Genomic DNA, 22,182 nt, shown 5'->3' with positions numbered 1-22,182 from the left:
AATTCTATCACCTAATAGAAAAGCTACAGAGAAGGAGGTGGCACCTTTTGAACACCCTATGTAGGTGTTGCATGTTTCTGCATTCACTGTATACCGTATTTACATGATTGTAAGTCAACCCCCCCAAATCACATTTCCGGAAGAAAAAAAAAGAAACTTTGAGGTTGTTTAAGCTTAGCCTTGAATAGTTGAACACGATAGCATTATCCAGCGGCCGCCATTTATCGCCAACTGCTAGCAGCTGACGCGCGAGTGTGCCCGTGGGCACATTCCAAAACTGGACTACTCGTCCACACTTGTGCCATCGTCCTCACTAGCGCTGCCATCGTGATCGCTGCTGCGGTCCCACAGCATGCCGTTCTAACGTCGTCGTCCAGTGAAATCCCGCACTTCACAAACAGCCACATCACGACATCGCGTGGAACAGCTGAAAATTTTCCTCGCTGCAGCTGCCACATCTGTATCACCCGTTGCGAACGTCGAACTTGTGGCCCGGCGTGCAGCTGTTCATTTCTTCGGCGTAAGAATGGCAGCTATCTTGAATGTCGCCGTGAACGAGCGCCGTTCGCTTGCCGGACCTAGAGCACGAATGACAACTGACGAAGCACTACATTAAAAACTTGTACGCAGCCGGCAGTAGCCAAATGCGTCAAAGCCAAAGAAAAACTACGCGTGAATGGCGTTGGCTCTCGACACTCCCTGGCACCGCTGCCGTTCTGAGTGGGGGTGCCGCCTCGATTGGAACAACGGCCCTTCCATCAACTATCAACGCTCCCTTGAGCGCTGAGCACTCATTTGAAAGTAAAAAGAAAACTTGCTGGACGCTTGAGCTCTCCGTAGAATGCGATTGCGTTATCGGGCTGCCACCGCTTACAGCAACCACAGTCAGCAGCCACATGTGAGGTGCCAGTTCGCTTCTTATCGATAGCTGCTATCGGCCGCCGCCCGCGCACGTGTGGAGGGGATGCTAGTTCTGCGCGGTGACATAGGGCTGCTCAAGGCCAGCACCAAAAGTGATGCAACAGAGTTGTGCAGCAAAAATGCAACCACGCTGTAGCGTGACCGATATCTCGTTTGTCTCACCTTTACTTATAGTGCGATGCTTTCGTTTCGATTTCTAAGTCGACCCCCCCTCCACTTCAGATTTTCAAATTTTTAAAAATAGGTCGACTTACAATCATATAAATATGGTATCTCCTCAGTAAAAGATGCTTGGTTGTAACCATAGCTGCAGCATAACAGCATTCACAGACTGGCATTTAGTGCACCGAATCGGCAGCGCCCTCCTCCTATGCACGTATGTTTTTCACATATTTTTTGTGTCCTTTCCGCAGCCAAGCAGAGCTTCTACTGGTATGCCCTGTTCCTCGCCTTGCTCAACCTGAGCCAGGCAGCAGGCTCGGGCCTCTACTACTACGACGTCCAAGAAGGAGTCTGGTGAGCAACACTTTTTGTGTGTGTGTGGCCGCACCTGGCCAGTGTCAGTGTGGAGGAACCGTAGTGAAGGCAGGGCTTAAAGATATGCTTACGGGGTGTGCTATCACACTCAATACGAGAATAAAATGCGCCAAGTGTGGCAAGAGGTCAGTTCATGGAGCATCGCAAGCCCAACGGGGCTGGAAACTTTGCGTTCAGTGGTCAAGTAAAAGAACTGACTACCCTGAATCTCTCTGTGCAGCTTTCATACTTTTTATGAACACAAACTGATTTGCTGCAAAGTCGAAACCTCAGTTCGTTCACTGCGGATGCATTGCAAGTCGCATTAGGCACAGTAGTACATCGTTTTCGTGCGCACCGATCGAAAGCAGTCACAGGAGTTATTTTCGTGCAAGTGCATTCTTATTCAGGGTGTCAACAGCGTGCTTGAAGAGGAGTGGATAAGAGGGCTGCAGTTTCTAGCTGTCAAGAGAATGAAGAAAATTGGTAAAATTATATCAAATCAGATTTGGTTTTGAACATTTGGTTACTTTGTCAATTGTTTCTCTCGCAGAGAGTTGAGAGAACGGCTTGACAGAGGCTAGGGAGCCGCTTTTTGAAGTCTGCACACGTAGACAACTATGGCCAACAGCATGGCAGTGTACAAAATATAACAAACATGTACAAGAAGTGTTCTGGCTCAAAATAGTATAGCATTAACGTCAGTTGAAATTACCAGTTACATGTATCACATAGTTTAACATGTGTCAGTATGGTATTTGTGTAGTTTGTTTAATGTCACAAGGACGTTCTACATCAATAGCTGAAATGCATAGTTTGCCTGGCATCAAGGTATAATAGAACCACTCTCTAGTAAAGTCACTGGGACGAGCAAAAATTTTGACTAATATAGTTATTATTCTCTTTACGTGTCAGTTGTTGGTTATTGCATGGCTCTGAGGATGCTGTCTGGTAATTAATTGGCTACTTACTGTACATCTAGTGTTCATTTATAAAATAAACACCCAGAAGTACCTTCCATTCTGCTCTCATCATCATTATCACATTTTCGAATTCATCTATACTCCGTTTCGTACATGGCATGCAACGCTGCCAAAGCTAGCGTGCCTGTTTGCGCAGGCTAAGTCCACGCCCAAAAAGTAGTTCGCGCTACAGTCAAAGTGGACACAAGCATATTTTGTTGACATATCTTAAGTGCCGTGAATGGCAATCTTCTGGACTTCATTCTACTTCCTGCCACATTTTCTGCCTCCAACTCATCGAGACTTAGAGAAGTAAGAATCACTTCTACAGTCTGATATGTGGCTTGTAGGACAAATCACCCTTACTCCATCCGCGCCTATAAGATATTTTGCACTCATTGAAAGTTATAGCCAAAAAGTCTGAGTACTGAGTGCCTCACAGCTTCAACCGTAATTTTCAATGCTGCCACTTCATTTTATATCACTTTTTGTTTTCGTCAAAAAACTCCAATGCTTAGAGAAGGGTAAATGATACGTGGCGGAGTAATACAGTTTCACGGACGCACTACTTCCGCAGCCTCTGCAGCGTTACCTGCTATGTATGAAACTGAGTGCAAGTCACATGGAAGTAGCACATTTACACAAATACAATGCAGCTACGAATATAATGCGTTTGAGTGCATATGAAAACCAAATTTTTGCGTGAATATCGCGTCGTCTTCCGCAGCCTTATTGCCATTTTAGAGGTAATAGCCGAGAAATGCGCGCAACGCAATCGGCCGTGACAGAACCGCCCACACAGTGCTGCCGTGCCTCCGCTTATTGCCGTTGCTGCCTTTTGCTTCACACTGCCCAGTGCTGCGAACGTTCACCCTTCTCTTCACATCTCACTCTTCACTGCACTTTTACTGTTTTTCCTTTCTCAGCGGTCCACGCCGCCTTCTCTCTATGTGTTCTTAGCCAGCTTACCTTTTTTATTTTCCCCCGTGCATGCTGTGCGCTTTGCTTCGTGGCCCCATGCATGACCCTCAAAAAATTGCCTTCTCCGTGCAGTTCACGAGCCTGTTGGCAAAGCCACATCAAAGAGCGCCGTTTTTATGCTCGTCAATGTGCATTTACTTACGACTGTTGGCCTTGCGATTAGCCCCTTTAGTGTTTGTGGCTCTCAGATGTTCTCAACTGCATGTCTGCCGCGATGTCGTCATTCCGCGGGAAGTATGTTGCTATGGCCAAATGCTTTTTACTATATCAGATTCTTCATTGAGATGTCATTACTATTAATAAAAGAAAAAAAAAATGTGCACTCGGCTATGGAAGGCAAAATGGGACTGCAGTTTTGCTTTACTATATCAGAGTTTTGAATATCAAGAGTTTACTTTTTGCAGGTTTCCTGTGTACAAGCCATTTTCCAAAATCATAGGTGCCGTAAACATTAGGGCTTGCTTATATTCCTGATAGCTATTTTAGAAAATTCTGATAGCATTTTTAAATTGGCTGACATAAACACAGCATTGTGATTGGGTTTCTCTGTGAAATTTTCCCTTTGCTAGAAAAAGTTACCCATATGTATACGATGACACAAAGACAGCTGGTCTTTGTTCATCAGTCGTGTCATTTTGAATCTTTGAGAGTTCCTTGACTGGTGTGGTTGGACCATATATGCTGCAAAGTTTAAGATCCCTGAGGATGTCTTCTTTCTCGTACACATTGAAACGATGTCAAAGGGAACCATTCGCACGAGTGTGCAGTCAACAGTCGTTGCCCAGCAGGAGGGAAAGTTTATATTGTTTCTTTCTCTAGTAGTTTTCCCTAATCACGTGATCTCTTAGTACCTTTTCAAATTTATTGCAGAAGTAAGAATATTCTTCTTTGATAACACAGTGTTTCGTCTCATAGTTTTTACTGCTCTGCGGTGGCAAGGTTTTTAGCCTGGTTTTGGACCAGTAGAAAGCATGGCCAAGTATGCTGACCCTCTTCCCTTTGAATAAATTCTTAGCTCTGGCCACCTTGCACAACATTAGTGACCAGTGGAGTGAATGCCTCGTGCTGTGCTTCCTGCTGGTTGTCATTGCAGCCTCTGTTCCTTTCATATTACAGCGTGAACTGTTAGTGCCTTATCACCAGGTTTCGCAGCATAGTACAGTCGCCGACCGATTTTTCGGACTCGAAGGGACCCGAAAAATGGTCCGAATAATTTATCAGTCCGAAAAATCCGTGAAGTACAAAAAAATCACTTTATTGAGATGTAATCGGCTTTAAAAAATCACTGATTTTTACCTTGCGGCAAATTTCTCTTGTTGGCGACGATTTGCACCTGTATTTGCTCCAAAGTTGTGCTTTCACTGTACATGCTAGACAGCAAGGTTACGGCGTTTAGTTGAATTCTTTGATGGACCTGGCGGCACCGGCGGGGCCCTGTTGTCCACAACCAGAGTGTGCACCACACTGCTCGTCAAAGACACGCAAAGACAAGGCACTTTTCGTTCAAAGCGGTGGAACCGCCGGACACAGTCACAAAACGGCGAACGGATGTAACCTCGTGAAGATGGAGCGCCACTCGGTCGACGTGGTCGGAGAAACCTAAGTGATGAAACGGCGAACGTATGAGACTCGCCGCGGTGGCACAGTGGTTAGGGCGCTTGGCTACTGATCCAGAGTACCCGGGATCGAACCCGACCGCGGCGGCCACGTTTCGATAAAGGCGAAACGCAAAGGCGCCCGTGTGCTGTGCATTGTCAGTGCACGTTAAAGATACCAGGTGGTCGAAATTATTCCGGAGCCCTCCACTACAGCCACCTCTTTCTTCTCTTAATCCCTCCTTTATCCCTTCCCTTAATGCGTGGTTCAGGTGTCTGGGGAGATGTGAGACAGATGTTGTGCCATTTCCTTTCCCCAACAACCAATTTTCAACTTAAGAGACAAGCAATAACCACCCACGACAACGTTGGCAACAAAAGCATGTTGACGGTGACGACAATCTGACTGCCACCTCGAAGGATGGGTGCATAAGGCTGAACATCAGGCGGTGGTTCAAGCCACCTAGCCATGACTTTGGAAGTTTTACTCTTGTCTTGATTTTAGCCACCAATCAGATAACCTTCGCTTGGTTAATTCTACCCACTTAAAATCCACTTTTCATGCACTATCCCTAAACCCCAATGCCTTGGATAAATCAGCCCCGCTGCTTTCCACTGTAGGGTGAAGCCGTTTCCAGAAAAGTATCAAGTGTTCAGCCGTTTCCTGCTCCTCTCCACACACAACACACAGCATGTCTATCTCCTGGTACCTGACTCTATATGTCTTAGTCCGCAGAACTCCAGTCCTGGCCTCAAACTACAAAGAGCTTCCCCTACAATTATCATAGATATTTTTTTTGACAATTTCCTGCTTAAAGATCCTGTATGTTCCCAGTGCCGATTTCGTCAGCATCCCTGTTTTGCACAAAGCTCTCTCTGTTTCTTTAACCTTTTTTTTTTACCGATAATTGCCGATTTGTTCCCCTACTGCTTTCCAGGTATTTGCTTGTCAACTTTCTAGTTCGCGTTCTTTATTTCGTGTCAACATTCTTTATGTACAGGTGTCTAAAAACTTTCCTAGCCCACTGCTTTTCCTCCATCTTTCTCAATCACTCCTCAAATGCTGTCTTACTGCTAGCCTCTCTGCTCTCGAACGACGCCCCTCTGACATAACCCTGTACTTCCTGATTTGGTGTAATGCCATGTGCTCCCAAAGCTAGCCTCCCTAGGCCGCGTTGTTTGATTTCTAACCTTGCTTGAACATCTGGTCTCATGCACAGGACCGCATTACCGAAAGTCAGACTAGGAACCGTCACCCCTTTCCAGATCCCTCTTACCATTTCATACTAGGGGTGTGCGAATATTCGAAATTTCGAATACGAATCGAATATGTTTCATATTCGGTTCATATTCGTATTCGAGAAATGATATTCGTGAATTTCCAAATATTCGAAAATTCCCAAATACTTGGCAGGGATCGTATACTTTCGTAAATTTTATTGTGGCAAAAGCGCAATATCTGGGAAAATTGTCTTAATATATAGAGTTTAAAGTTCCAAGAAAACAATATAAATGCCCTGTTCTCTTTCTTCTCCATCGTTTATCGCGTGGACCGATCGCATTCCGATGCCGCTAGGCTTGACCTTGTGCGCAATTCAGCAAGTGGGCTTTCCCACATACCACACGTGCTGCGAGCAAGATGGGGGACGACCCGGTTCTAACAATTGGAACTTCGCGCGTTTATTTTTTTATCCTTCCGTAATATGTTATCTAATTAATGCCCACACCCATGGCATTCGTTCTGTCACCTTAACTCTCTGAGCGTGACCACTGCCATCTTGTTTGTCAACTACGCTATGCGGGAAAGCCTACTTGCGGAATTTCGCGTGAGGCTCCCGAAGGGGCGAGTCGGGGTGTCACAACAGGGCAAGCGATCCTGTAAAAATCCCGCCTATTGCATGGTGCACTGTAACCCATGCACCTCTTAAGTGGGCGTAACTGCAGGCATGACAACGTTCGGAGGGCCCCTGTCACTAGGTCAAAAAATTAACTTGGCCGCGTAGTTTTGGTTTCTGAGCTTCGCCACTCGACCGTGGCAATGGCAACTGTCGGCCCACGCATTCGCCAGTAGTCCAATCTCAGCACCGTGCCGCTTTCAGACGCTGACTGACGCGTCGCTGGTCATTTTTTTTCCTTAAGCAGTCTCACCATTCCGACGTCAATGTGCGTTCCCATCTCGCTTACGTTTGCGATGTCTTCCAGCACGCCGAAACTTGGGGCTCGTCACGGGCTTATTACAGGTGTTTGCATGATAGAGCCGCCTCATAAGACTACCGCATTTTATAAATCGACCTTCGAATAACCCGGGTATTTCTGTCGGTTCTTTTAACTCCAAACTAATGAGGTTTTACTAGCCATCATGTTATTTTTGTTTGCAGTCTTGTCATGTTATGGATTTCATTTTGCCTGACCACATTACAGGTTTGATACTGTTATGCTGTTTGATTAAGTAGTATACATTTCTGCGTACATCATGTTTTTTTTTTTATACGGTGCTCAGGCAGTCTAGTTTTGTTTATTTCAGTTGCAAAGGCCATACACTATTTTTAAAAAGTTATGAACAACAATGTTTGCTTCTTTATCTTTTTGAATTTATTTTTTGTGCTGACCAGATATTCGATATTCGATTCGTATTCGAAAATTTCAATATTCGCACACCCCTACTTCATACCTATTGTAATTCCACAATGCCCAATTTTTCATGACAGCTGCATTCCTAGTAGCTTTATTCGTTACATATTTTTCATTCTCTATCAGATACTCAGCACCGTTATTTATCCACACCCCAAGATACTTGTACTCATCCACTACTTCTAGCGTAAAACTCCTGTATTCTATGCTCGCCGCCCTCATCATTAAATATCATGACTGCAGATTTTTCTTACTAAACTTGAAACCCAATCTACCTCCCTCTGTACCACAAATATCTATCAACTTCTGCAAATCTCTGTTGTTGTCAGCCATCAGCACTATATCGTCCGCGTATATTAGTCCCGGTAATAACTGTTTAATCCATTCTCCTTGCTTGAAAAAAGAAAGGCTGAAGCCTGAGGTGTCAGAGATCACAGGGACCTCTGCTGGCAAAAATGAGGTTCCGAAAGTATGTCAAGCCAATCCAACTGCAGAGTAAATCCACCTCCATCCAAGATGGTGCCTTTTGCGCCGCCGAAAAGCCGATAAGATGGCCGATTTTGGCCCGCAGTCGACTGAAATTAGTCCGAAAACTCGAACTTTCGAACTTCTAAAGTCCGAAATATTCGTCGCGAATATGTATGCGCTTCTATGGGGTGACTGACGGTGCCTCATTGAAGTCCGAAATGTCATACAAGTCCGAATTATTGGAGTCCGAATTACCCATCGTCTACTGTAGTAGAGTGTCCGCATAGAAGAGGAAGAAGGCGTGTCTGGGGAGAGGGTCAAGTACAAGCAAGTGCGATGCTTTTTCTTTTGGCCGCTGTGAAGGGCATCATTCGCCGGTGTGATGTGATGTGCATTGTTCGGTGCCGCAATGATAAAATTGCATACAGCAGCGTGGCACTTACCATATTTACTCTCGTAATGATTGCACTCTTTTTCTAAAAAAATTGACGCAAATTTAAGGGTGCGATCATTACGCGGAGTAAATTTCCCACAAAAAAATTTTGAGCATCGAAAATACAAACAAGTTGCAGGTTAGACTTCTTACAATTTCTATCACGATCATAACCAAAAATAGAAGTCGAGTAAGGCTTACCTTTGTGATAAACGCACAATTGCACAGGCATCACATGAACTACACATTGCCCTTTTATATTTTCTTATTCAAAAATTTATTCAGAGTCCGAATCCTCATTGTCGTTACTGCACGATTCATTGTCGGAAACGGCAGTGTCATCGCTGGGGCATCTTCGTGGTCCCAAAGAAAGTCGTCTTCCATTCCATCCTGAGCGTTAGATATGGCAGTTTTCTTAAAACTTTTTACCACTACCCGGTCGGGGATACCACTCCACGCTTCGACAATCCACGAGCAAAGCACCTTCACGGACGGCCTTCTGATTTTGCTGCTCGGCGTCAAATCATGTTCGCCCGCCACCATCCACTCTGCGTAAAGCCTTTGAACATTGTCCTTAAACAGTTTGTTCAGTGACACGTCGAGGGGCTGCAGCAATGACGTTAGGCCTCCCGGGATCACTGCAATGTCCGTGCGTAGATCCTTAAGCTTGGCACGTACGCTATCCACAAGATGGCCTCTGAAACTGTCCAAAACAAGAAGCGAGGGAGGCAGAAGCGCCCCTGGCCTTCGTCCCCAAACAGTCTTTATCCAGTCATCCATCAGTTCGGTAGTCATCCAGTCTTTAGTTTGAGCACGGACATGCATGCCACAAGGAAAGCTTTCCTTTGGAACAGTCTTCCGTTTAAATATCACATATGGTGGCAGCTTTCACCCGTCGGCCATCACAGCAAGCATGACAGTGGATCGCTGCTTTCCTGCACCTGATGTCTTCACGAGGACACTCTGAGCACCCTTCTCGTTTTGGGGGTGTGTCAAAGGTTAGCGGAGTTTGGTCGGCGTTCCCTATTTGCGACAAGAGGTAGCCGCTCTTTTCGCGGATCCTGGTGACTAAACGGTGAAAGTTTATTATCTTGCTTTCATACGCGGATGGGAGCCGCTGGCACAACGACGTCCGCCGCCTCAGGGAAAGTCCATTTCGTCGCATGAAGTGGGTAGTCCAACCGGAGCTAGTGTGGAAGTCCTTTGCGGAAAATCCCAGCTTTCTGGCAGCTGTGCGTGCCTGTGTTTGAATCAATTCTAATGATACTGCACAACCATCTTTGCGCAGGTCCCTCATGTATTGACTGCCTCTTCAACGTCGGGAAACTTACCCGTTTTGGGTCCGCGGAAAGCCCAGCGAGTTTTGTTTGTAGCCGTCAGCTTTCATGGAGCATGGAGGAAGGAAAGCAACTCCATTTCCATGCGAGTTTTTATATTATTTTTGACAAGAATTATGGGAACGCGTTTGCTGTGGGATGACTGCAGGTCAACCAATAGGCGGCTGTCGCTGTAGCAGTTCGGAACATCAAAACAAAAATGACGGCTGAATGAGCAAGCCGAACGTAGCGCGCCAAGTTTGGGGTGCGATCATTACGGGGGGGTAAAAAGAACAGAATTTTGAGGACAAAATTCAGGGTTGCAATTATTACGCGAGTTCGATCATTGTGCGAGTAAATACGAGAAGGAATATGAGTGCAGCCAGGGCCAAGATGTAGTGTACTGCTTGGGACGCTGTTCATAAGTAGGAGAAAAAGCACACAAATACGTGTCCAGTCAACTGCAGGAAGAATGTGCTTGGGACGTCGCCTGCAAATTTGCGTAAATCCACCAGTGTATGCTTGCACATTTCTTAGGCCCTCCCATGGCATAAATAAACGTAATCATTCTGCAGTTACATGTTGCTATATCATTGCATTAATAATTTCATGGACCAGGTAACACTGATCACTTGTTGTAGCTTTGTGGTAAGCGCTTCTTTTGATTTTTTTCTTGCTTGATAATGACTCATTCTTCTTACAGGCACTAATGTTTAGCTTCTTTTTGTTTTTCTCATTTTGTCGTGCAGTGTGGTAGATGTGACGAGTTACCTGTACTTCACCATTTTCACCCCGCTTGTCTACAAGACGTTCCTTGCTGACTTCTTCAGGTGAGCGGTGGTGAACTGCCAGGTCTGGTTTCCTTCATCTTGGTAACATTTTCTCGCATTTCAAGATTTTTTTGAAGAACCATTCAAGCAGGGAGGAGTGATGAGAGTGAACAGTGCGAAAAAAATCTGGTTAAGTGATAGCGTAAATAAATGCAGTGAAATAAAAAATTTCTTGCAAGATTGAAAGCATCATTAGTCCGCTCATGACATATAGCTGCAGCTTGCTTGAACCATGGTAAACTTGTTACTCTCCTAGGCTGTAGGTTGCAGGGCTAAGAGGAAGCTTTCATTCTAACTTCATTTTATTCTATTTTATTTATTTATATTTTAATAAGCAAGAGAAGTGAGTTCTCATTGTGTAGCTACTGCGTTGGTTTAGATGAAATTCATTGCATTTTAAAGGGGCTTTGAAACACCTCCCGAGGAGAGCACATCAACTCGCTCAATCACTGCATTGTGTTGTGTTGAAAACCTGAGCCAAATAATACACTTCTACACGCCGCAGAGGACCCACATTCACGCGCGGAAGTTGGTGAGCTCTCCCCGGTGACTTGTTCATGCTCGCACCCTCCTCTGTCACTCGCACCTGCTTATACGCTGAAATTCAAATTTTGACTGCAGACAACTCAGCTTCTACAAAGCGCATTAAAAAATTCTTGCTGGACAATATTCGTAAAGCGGCGTGCTTTAGCATCCCAGGCTTACTGCAACTTTATTAGAGCGCCTTTCAGAGCCCCTTTAAGGCCTCTGTGTAGTTAACATTTTAAGTTGACAAAATGCAAGAATTGTGTATTAGCACAATGGTACTTTTTTGAAGCAGCCCAGCTGGTCCGAACTAACCTTAAGCCCCGTGTCCTGTAAAGACGTGTTAGTGTAGCGTTAGGACGTGCAGTTCCACGTTGTGCTCTTGCAGACAAGCTCATTGACCCCACACTTCTTTCTTCCTTCCTCCAATGTCCTTGTAGCATCTCGCAGCCGAGCATCATGTTCTCGTACAAGGCCCAGACCGACGACCCCATGGAAGATGACAACGTGAGCCTGCCTCACCAGCTGTCGTGTTCGTCGCTCAAGACCGACTCCGACTACATTTACCAGGTGCACATAGCACACATCTGAGCACTGCCCAGTGCCTCCTCGCTTGTTGCTCGTGCTGACTTGACTTGGCTTCGCCCGCATGCCGACTAACCCCGAGTGCTTGGCCACTCACGTCACTGCTGTGCCACTGAGTGCATGTCATCGTCGCATGTGATTATGTGCTTACATGGCGCTGTAATCTGCTATGACGAAGTATGAAGGGTGGTCGTTTTGGTCATACAGGTGCTATTTTTTTCTGGCTGATTACCATACTGCAAGGTACACTGAGGAGGCACCTAAACAGTCTGGCGAAACCAAGACGGGTCACAAAAAGAGCACACAACAGGAGCACAGCGGTGCAAGTGCTGCTGTGTGCTCCTGCTGTGTGTTTTTTTGTGCCCCGCCTTGATTTCATACAGTTCAAGTGCTGTGAACAAGCAGCTCGCCCGGCTAGCTTCAAGCCTAAGAAGCATTTCTTTGCTTGTGGGACAATCATTGCAATTAACCTTGACTCTAGGAACAGCTTCGTCAGTGAAGCAACATGCCTTTCCTGTGTGACTGTGGGGATAAACTCACTGTGCCATGTGTTTGGGAGACAAGCTCTAGAATTGGGAAAGAGGGTGCTCAATCGGGCTAGGTGATTTATGATCAGATCAAAAACCGGAAACAAAACCCAAATACTGATCACAGAAGACTGCGAGAAGCGACTGTGCTTCGTTTGTAGTCAATTTTTTCTGTGTCCCATGTGCAAAGTGTTGTTTCCTACTTGTTTTCTGGTATTGTGCGCCTTGTCTTATGGTGATCCTTCTGGTGAAAAGCACTCGTATGATCATGCTAGCCTGTTGTGTACCAGGCATTTTTTCCAATGAATGCCTCTGTCAAAAAGATTAGCATTATTTTTTGTTTGTTCGTTTGTTTGTTTGATCAACCAGCTGTCACTCGGCAATTCTGAGTATGTCTGTGCTTGCTTGTTGCATTTCATAGGGGTTGACAACTCTTTACTGCCTTGGGCTTGTTTAGTCCCATGAGGAAAGTTGAAGTATTTCTATGGAAACGAAGCTTCTCATGCAGATTCAATATCTGGAAGCATGCATTTGTCATCACTCATAAGAGCTCTCTGTCTCAGCATTACAACAGTGTCTGAAACAAAGTTTAACTTTACTTTAGTCTTCCACGTCACCTGTTCACTTAGTATCAAAATGCCAGGAAAATAGCACGCACTAATTGTACCATATATTTTGCATTTTAATGCACACCAGTCAGTAAGCAGCTGTTTTTCTTTTTGAAAAAAAAAATTGGTTGAATAGTTGCACCACATCAGGAAGCACGCCTGTTTGTGCAACCAGCACAACAGAATTGCAGTCAAGTGCGCCAGCCTCAAATTTGTTGCACTCGCATTGAACTTCTTCCCTGCTTCCAGGTTGCTACTCTCATCCACACTCTCATCAGTGCACAACTTAAACATTATAGCATAGCTCTTCCTCATCCTTGGTAGCAACTAGTTGAAAGATGCAGATTGCCATGCGAGACCGTACGTGTAAAAAGGAACGCGAATCTGATGATCACAAATTGGCACGAAAACTCTCGGGGAATATTGTCATTCTGCCGATAGCGTTACCCATGGGGCCAGCACGACAATCGGTCTTCAAATAGCATGTGTGTGTTTGTTTCTGTTACAGTAAACACAATTGCTGATATTTTTTTCTGATAGCAACGTGGCAAATGTTAAAGAAGGAGGGTCTAGCTAACCATACCGATGGCATTGCCATTACCCAGTGTTTATGACATTCGCAGCCCAATAGACTGTGTAAACACCAAGAGCTTTTCTCAAGGGAAGTCTGATAATATTTGCATATATTAAAACGAAAGCAAAACTGGTCAGTCAGTCATCAGTCACATGCTGCTAATTGAAGTGTCGTTCCACAAACCTTGTTAGTGGCTTGTGAAGGCACATACATCGATGCCTCCAAGTTGATATGGGTTTGGGATGAATAAATTTCGTATGAGTTGCACTGTTGTAAAGACACTGATGGAAATGTCAGAGAAAAAGGATTAAGGACACTGCTCGTATATACAGTAGAATCTCGATCATCCGATCGCAGTTGATGAGAATTTCAGTATGATACGAATTTGTTAAAATTCCTGACCAAAGTGCATTATATACAGTGGGCTGAATTTCGGGCGTTCCGAACTCTGCCCTCACCATTACGGATTATATGAATGTGGAAGCCACAGCTGCATCTCTGAGCGAAGTGCTGCCCTCCCATTGCCAACGGACACAATTGCTAGTCGCATGGTACGTGGCTCGCACATCACCGACGTCGTGATTGCTAGTCACTGTGTGCGCTGCGAGTACTGAGCAATGGCACGGGGCTGTACACAAATCTCGTCAGTTGAAAACAGATCTGCTTGACTGCATTTCCTGTGCTCCCGCTTACAAATGTTTGTTTTTGGATGATACAAGCATTTTGTTCTACCCCCGTGGATTTGTATCGTCGAGATCGTAATGTAGTTCAGAAAAATGTGGTACTGTGCAATGGAGCAGATTGCCATGCAAACGTGTAAGCAGACTTGCAGCATATTAGTACTTTACTTGCATAAGTTGTTTGTTAAATTAACCTAGTCATATACAAAATCAAGAACCTTCAGTGAACTCTTGTTCGCTTGAAGTCGTAAAAGGGAATGTAGATGAAATACTGAAATTTTCAGTGAGCTGGTTGTGCAGTGTTAAAAGTTTAATCCTTTTGTCTAGGTTTAATTTGCAGTGCAAACTCTCCTATGCCAAGCAAGCTCTGTTATAATAAAATTGGTCCTGCATAGCTGCACAGTAGGATGAGAAACACGGGTGGCAAATAAGAGCTCGCAATCACATTGAAAATGTGACCGCAGCAGCGGTAACCTCCATCTCCACTACGGCTCAGACAATGGTTCTACCTGTTCGAGGCATGTCAGAGGCATCCACTTCTTGCATGTCCCCCCTCCAGTCTTCCCAGCGTTTGTTGCCGTAGCAAACACTCTTCTACGCGTTCCTCTTGTCTCTGCCACAAACCTCAAGGCTAGGAGTTGAGGCAGCGCGTGTCTGGTGTCAGTTGTGGAATTTTGGGAAGTGTGACGCGGTACAGAGTGACGTGCTAGCACAGGCTGGCTTGCTGGTTCATGGCATGGTTTGCACAGTGCCTTGTGGCTGATGAAAATCGCTGGCTGAGGGCCCCTGTTTTTCAAGGCCAGATTTTGAGATCTGAATTTTGTTCCCCAAAAATTTATAGATAACTAGGGACATGAAAGACTTCCTAATTAACTAGTATTACCTCAAATATGTGAGTTCAGGTTAAAGAGGGCTTCGCTTAGTCCTTGTAGATACGAAAATTACCGTGGCTCTGGGTGGTTCACATTGTAGACCTTGAGACTACATAGGAAGACTTGAGAAACATGTTTGTTACTCAGGGTTTTGAAAGGTTTGTTTATCGTTCATTTCACTGGTCAGTCAACTGTCATTTAACGCCACTTGTATTAGTGGCATCATTGTGTAAAAGATTTTAATTTGCATTCCATCACAAGCTTTGTGTGCATGACTGTCTAATTTGTTAGCCAGCATTGCTTGGGCATTTCTTTGCCTTGTGTAGGCTTGTGGGGTACTTTTATTTACGAAAGGATTTTTTATTTTTTATATATACTGTGTGTATTAAAGTTCTCTCAGATATGTAATTGACACCGCTCATTAGCATACATCCAGGAACATTGCATCACAGGCAACACAGAAGATGAAGGAATCATGTTCTGACAGAATAAACACACTACCAGTGTGCTGCAGTGGTGTTACCTGTGATATGACCACCTTTCTCCTCTTGTCCTTATCTTTGCAGCATGCTGATCATGTTAGACCTGCAAACAAGGGTTCCAGATGTATGACTGTTTCCTTCTTGCCAGGATTTACTTGAGCTGTGGCTTAGACCTGTGCCTTTGCTGAATCCATGAACAAAACTTCGTGTACCAAGAATTTTTCACTGTTATGGCAAATTGAAACAGTTGCAAGCAGAATGCACACACTCTGTCCATTATCTCATTTGAAAGCAGTCGACACAGTACGCAACTATGGCCAGTGTGCAGGGGGACTTGGCTGAAATATTTGTTGATGAGCAGATTGCTTAATTTCTCTTAATTGCGTCACTCCGTTCTGTCTGATTGTACGTTATGACTGCTTATGAATAGAAAATACTTATTACTTAGTTCGTACTTACATGACACACGTTCTTTGATGGCCTTTAATTTTTCCTAGGGGTGGCAGTAATTCACTAATTATGGCCTTTGTGTCCTCTAGGGGCACGAAAGTCAAGTCAATCTGTAAAGAAAAAAACTTGAGCATTTCTTCCTTGTTATTTACTCATCATACTCTTGTGTTTTATTCGTCACTCTCAAAATTTATATGTATAGATCTGTTTTAAATTACTTAGTATACACTCATTTTTGTCTGTGTAACTAGTTTGTGCACAATTTTATCCAAATCACGGTTTCACTTTATTGTTGCAAATTACAGACTTGGATGTGGGGCCATTTAGCATCATTGAAGCAGAAGTATTTGCCGCTTGTAAACTAGTCATAAAGACCTGTGTTCGGAGGTCTCACTTTGTGGTGCAGTTTCAACACAAATAGGGAAAGGAAATCAAGGTTTGTTTAATGGGCGTATGTAGGCTTGGCAGAATGCTGTGTTATGGGATCAGTGCAATGGTATCCGTGAAAGTGCAGCATTATGTTAATGTATCAGCCAGCGCTTCTTTGTTGTCTCTGTTGCCAACTGTGCTTGTGCCGAACACTATCTTTAATAATTGTCACTGTGTTTGTTTGTTTGCGTTTTATTTAAGTCTGAAGGATAACTTTTGTTTATCACGCATTCGCATGGTGTTGCAATATGTTTTGTCATTGTGTGAGAAGTGTCAGCATTTTTTTAACTGCCTTTCGGTCATTTTTTTTTATTTTAGCTATGCAAGAGCCAGCCAATGTATTTTTACTGTAGGCTCTTTAGGCATTGAAAATATTAATTGAAAATTGAAGGTATTCCAAGATAATATTATAAATTCTTGGTCTAGTTGGGGGAAATAAAGGTGCCATGAAGCGTGTAGACATGATCTGTGGCATCATAATTGCAAGGGTGACCGCTTTTACTCTCAGACAAGAAAGTTCAGTGTCACTTGATGCAGTTGTCACTAGCAGAAGCTTCACTTATAGAAAAACAGTAAGTTCTGATTTCACTAGCCCGCAGGTGTCTTCAGTAGACTACCTATATTTGGTCTGCTTTGTTAGCAGAAATTACGAGCAGAGTTGATAGCAGTGACACTGATGGGAGGATATTAAGTCTAGCTAAACTGATATATCAGTGTCTTAAAATTGCAAATATGTCATTTGTACTGAGAACAGTGCTTGCATAAGACAACTTAAATTATCAGTCATCCCGCCATGCACAAGCCTTCCTAGCGCAGACTGGGCCCATTGTCACTGCTACCGCTCAGGGGAAATGTACAGACCAGCCCAACAGTGATAGTGATTGGACCTTATGATAAAATTCTTTATGTGGGCTTTCTCAGTAATCCCCATTGCCACACCGAGGCATCCGCACTCCTCAAGCATACATAAGACAAAAGCACACGGCCTAAAGTGGCCACTTGCGTCTTTTCTCCTCAAGCACATCTTCTAGAGTTAGCAGCACTTTAATCACCATCTTAGCAATGCTGGTTGTGTCAGTGGAAGTGTGTGGGAAATACTGCTTGCGGAATTCCTTGCAACGTGCATTCAGTAGTCATTTCCACTGTGTGGGTGGCAGTGATCTGTAGGTGCTGGTCATACTTTGGGGGGATTTTTTTTTTCTTTTTCGCTGGTGGAGATGCAAGAGAGAGAGCTGGAAATAGGTAGCAATGTAGTGAATTCCCTCCCCCCACCCGTTGCCCTCTCCCTGACCAAAACCCTGCCTGCTTTTGGCCTGCCTGCTAACACATTGCCTTGCATGCGTCTGCAGCATGCCCCACATTTTCTGTCCCTGTGAACCTGCATGGGATGTCACCTGGGGACGGCCATGGAAAGTAAGTGCCCTCCCTCTTCTTCTGTTCCTTTTTGAGTTTGGTTACTTGGTTCTGATTCTTCTCTAACAGGTTTTTTTCCACTGGTGATTGGTTGCCGAGGGAACCTTAACCTTGGCTTGCAAAGACCTTTGCTTTCTCCACCCTTCTCATTACTATATGTCCCCTGTTTCCGTCTCCCTGCTCATGTTAGATTTCACATAGTTTCCTGTGCACTTAGTGCACATGCACATAGTTGCATTTGAAGCACATTCATGCTGCAAGGTGCACTTGCGGAAAACCTGTCGTGCCATTTCAGCGATGCTTGTAAAAGCCTTCAGGCGTCAGGTCTTTGTGCAGGGAAGGCGTATAGCTTTATTGGTGTAGTCCTAGTGTGTGGTTGTAAATTGTGTAGCTGGTGGATGCAGCGCGAAACCAGGATAAAATGTAAAATGCCTGGTACAAGGTGCTCAACCTCCGACGCATTATTATTTTGAGTGGTTCGCAAACACATCTGCTGTAAAGAGGACGTCTTTTTTTGATAGCACAGTGTGCACCAAAATCACGCTGTCAGGCCTGAATCTAGACATTTGTTCTGATTCTGCAGTTCCTTACAAACCCTTGGTTACTTTTCCAAGGTAATTAAGGTAATTTATGAAATATTGAAAAGGGAAAAAAAAATGGAAGGCTGAAGAGATGGGCTAATGCTATGGGGTTGTCATTTGCTGGAGAAAATTTACCGTATTTGCACGATTGTAAGTCGACTCAAATGTAAGCCCCCCCCCAAAACGCATGTCCGAAAAAAAGAAAAAAAACACCGGTAGACGCGCTCAAAAACGAAAATTTATTGCATAGGTTGGCTATTCATCCTCACTTCAGTCATCTTCAGTGGTACTGCTGTCGTCGTCGCCGCCGCTGCGATCCCACAGCACATCGTCCTCCATGGAAAGCCCGCACTTTCTAAATGACCGCATCACAACATCACGTGGTATGGCCGCCCAAGCAGAAACCACCCACCCGCACACAGCCGCCAGGGAGGCTATCTTCACGCGCCCCGTTGGTGTAAGTTCCCGCCCGTCCGCCACCAGCCACTCGTTGTACTCACGCTGGAGCAAGTCCTTGAATGGCTTGTTAATGCCAACGTCTAGCGGCTGCAGCCGCCCCATCAGACCGCCGGGAATCACCAGCATATCTGTATGTTCTTTTCGTAGCTCTGTCTTCACTTTCGCGGTAAGGTGGCCGCGAAATGAGTCCAGCACGAGGAGGTTCGGACTGCGATCTTTGAGGGATGCCTCTGGCCTCAAAAGCCACACCCGACGGTACTAATCAATAACTAAGTTGTCCGTCATAAAGCCTTTTTCGTTCACTCGCACAATCACACCTGTCGGCAACATTTCCAGTGGCATAGTTTTTCTTTTGAAGACGATGTACGGTCGGAGCTTTGTGCCATCTGCCAAGCATGATAGCATAACAGTGAACCAAAGTTTGTCATTTCCTGTCGTGAGAAGCTTAACCTCGCGAGCTCCCCTCACGCTTACTGTTGTGCTGCTGGTCATGTCGAAGTAGACGGGAGTTTAGTCTACACTGCCAATTTGGCCGAGCAGGTATCGCTGCGAGTCGCGGAGCTTGAGGCAGTGCCTATGAAAGGCGAGAACTTTCTCCTCGTAAGCAGCACGCAGCTTCTGACATACACTAGTACGCCGACGAAGAGAGAAGCCAGCCCTCTTCATAAATTTCTAAGTCCAAGCCTTGCTGGTTTTAAAGTCTGTTCGGAGTATCCCAGCTTCCGCAGCGAACACTTGGGCTTGTTACATGATCATTTCGCATGTCACTGGAAGGGACCGACCACGTATTTTGGGGACATACGCTGCAAGTTTGACCTCCAGCTCCAGAAAGCTTCCCGACTTCGGCCCGCGGAAACTTCTTCGCTTGGAGTCTGTGGGGTTGAATTGGGGAGATAAGTACTTTCTCCCCACTCAATCGCGGCTGACACGGTTCAAAGCCGCCCGGAACCCACCCCGTGATCGCGTACGCTACCGAGCGCACGCCGACCACGGCGGGCCTTGCTCTGGGGGAACAAAGGAACGACACATTGGCTGACACAAACAGGCATTTATTGCTACAGAAACAATAACGCCAGCTAGCAACAAGGTACGCTAATGAATCAAGGTCGTCCGACTCACCAGCAAGGTTCCGAGCGAATGTTCGCCCGCGCTAGGGCAAGGGATATAAACTCCGCAGGCCGAACGGGACGAGTACGGGAGCCTGTCTCCCCGTCGCTTCTCCGCCCCGCCGGCGAAGAGCGGAGCCGCGAGCGACGCGTCCGATCGCGGCGCTTATCCCAGCCCAAGAGACCCCATCTCCCGCGGGCGGGCTTCAGCAGTCTCCCGCGCAGCGACGCTGGCGCCCTCTCTTGCCAGTTAATGTAACTGGCAAGGGAACGCGCTCATCCTCGGGGTACGACTGCTGCTGCACGGTGCCTCGCGGGAAAGCAAACTCAGGGGGCTGCAGGGCAGGTCCCCACATCCCCCCAACCTTAAATAGACCCACGCGCCTGAAAGTACATGCTATGGAGGAGTCTCCTGGTCTTCATGTCTTTGAGGCACGTCTTGCAGCGGGGTCACGCCGACAGCGTCCACGCAGACTTCCGCGGTATTCCGAAGGCGGCGTGACGGTCTCCGCTGGGATGACTCGTATGGCCCGCGGACTACCGTGTCCGCAGGCCCGCGAATCGAAGGCCGGTGGGAAAACTGCAGGCCAGGATCCTGCAGTAGTCGTCAGGGCAGCAGCAGCCGGAGGTGACTGCTGACTGGTCTCGCCACAGCTGCCCCGGATGGATGCGGCGAACAGGATACAGGCCGCTCCGTCGCAGCAGGTGGCAGCGAGACGATGTGCACCGGTCAGCAAGCCTGGGTGGCTCCACCGGATCTGCAAAATTGTCGAAACGCTCTCGGCGTGCCTTTTACGTAGGTCACGGGAGGGGAAACGGCATCCGCAAGGGCCTCGTGGCACAATGCCTAACTCGCTAGCAAAACGTGTCGGCGGCTGTGCAAACGCAAAGTTCGAGTGAACAAAGCCCTTTCTTGAGTTGAACGAGACTGCTCAGTTCGTGCGAGGTTACAAAAAAAACGGACGGGCAGCAAAGTGCGCCCCCTCTCAACGTCACGGTCCGGTGGTCATGTCTCTTTTAATGTGGTGCAGGCAGCTCCGAAAAGCCTCAGGCCTAACGACCACTCCGACAACGACCGTGACCACAACAAAGACCCGAAACGGGTTTTGTGCGCGCAGCCGCGAGGAGACATCAGCTTTGTGGGGTGGTCCTACCCCGCTCACTGCACAAAGCAGCTTCTGAGCGGTCGGCGCCCACCGTATCGGACGGTGTCGGAGCGCCCGGTGCCGAGCTGCAATACCAGCGAGCTCGTAGCGGCACCCGTGGCCCCAGGCCACCCGGCTCCCGGAGCCGCGACTCCCAGAGTCGAAAAAGAGATAGTAGAGAAAATATATACAGAAACTCGGACCACCCACGCGGCTTCCGTACTCACTCGCCTCGGGCTCGGCGACTCCGCGGGCGCTAGGCCTCGAACTCCCTCGATGCGGACCAAGTCATTCTCACGAAGAAACTCCAGGGAAAAAAAATGTGCTGAGCATGTCGAAAAGTTCAAACATGCTGCAGCGCAATACACCTCGCACTCAAGAAAGCATGCCGCAGGTCCTAGCGATCAAAATTCACTCTAGGCCTAGCACTTGTCAAGTCCGGACAAAGAGCGTTCCTCGAACCGAACCGACAGTCGTCCAATGTTCCAAGAGCAGGCCCCACGTTGGGCGCCAGATGTGGGGTTGACATGGGGAGATAAGTACTTTCTCCCCACTCAATCGCGGCTGACACGGTTCAAAGCCGCCCGGACCCCACCCCGTGATCGCGTACGCTACCGAGCGCACGCCGACCACGGCGGGCCTTGCTCTGGGGGAACAAAGGAACGACACATTGGCTGACACAAACAGGCATTTATTGCTACAGAAACAATAACGCCAGCTAGCAACAAGGTACGCTAATGAATCAAGGTCGTCCGACTCACCAGCAAGGTTCCGAGCGAATGTTCGCCCGCGCTAGGGCAAGGGATATAAACTCCGCAGGCCGAACGGGACGAGTACGGGAGCCTGTCTCCCCGTCGCTTCTCCGCCCCGCCGGCGAAGAGCGGAGCCGCGAGCGACGCGTCCGATCGCGGCGCTTATCCCAGCCCAAGAGACCCCATCTCCCGCGGGCGGGCTTCAGCAGTCTCCCGCGCAGCGACGCTGGCGCCCTCTCTTGCCAGTTAATGTAACTGGCAAGGGAACGCGCTCATCCTCGGGGTACGACTGCTGCTGCACGGTGCCTCGCGGGAAAGCAAACTCAGGGGGCTGCAGGGCA

The 22,182-nt window shown here is 46.7% G+C and overlaps 1 protein-coding gene across 4 annotated transcripts in view; it reads left to right on the top strand.

Annotated features, from left to right (window-relative positions):
- Positions 1-22,182, top strand: part of LOC144106971 (transmembrane protein adipocyte-associated 1 homolog) — a 54,316-nt gene that overhangs the window by 20,968 nt on the left and 11,166 nt on the right. For 3 of the 4 annotated variants that reach the window (XM_077639938.1, XM_077639937.1, XM_077639939.1), the window contains exons 9-11: positions 1,335-1,437; positions 10,573-10,653; positions 11,619-11,748. In XM_077639938.1, coding sequence (XP_077496064.1) covers positions 1,335-1,437; positions 10,573-10,653; positions 11,619-11,748 — 314 coding nt within the window. Of the gene's footprint in view, positions 1-1,334; positions 1,438-10,572; positions 10,654-11,618; positions 11,749-17,734; positions 17,799-22,182 lie in introns of all 4 variants that reach the window. The other variant, XM_077639940.1, reaches the window with a different exon arrangement.

Source organism: Amblyomma americanum, chromosome 10, assembly GCF_052857255.1.
Source record: "Amblyomma americanum isolate KBUSLIRL-KWMA chromosome 10, ASM5285725v1, whole genome shotgun sequence".
Taxonomy (NCBI): Eukaryota; Metazoa; Arthropoda; class Arachnida; order Ixodida; family Ixodidae; genus Amblyomma; species Amblyomma americanum.
This window is presented reverse-complemented; position numbering and strand designations above follow the sequence as displayed.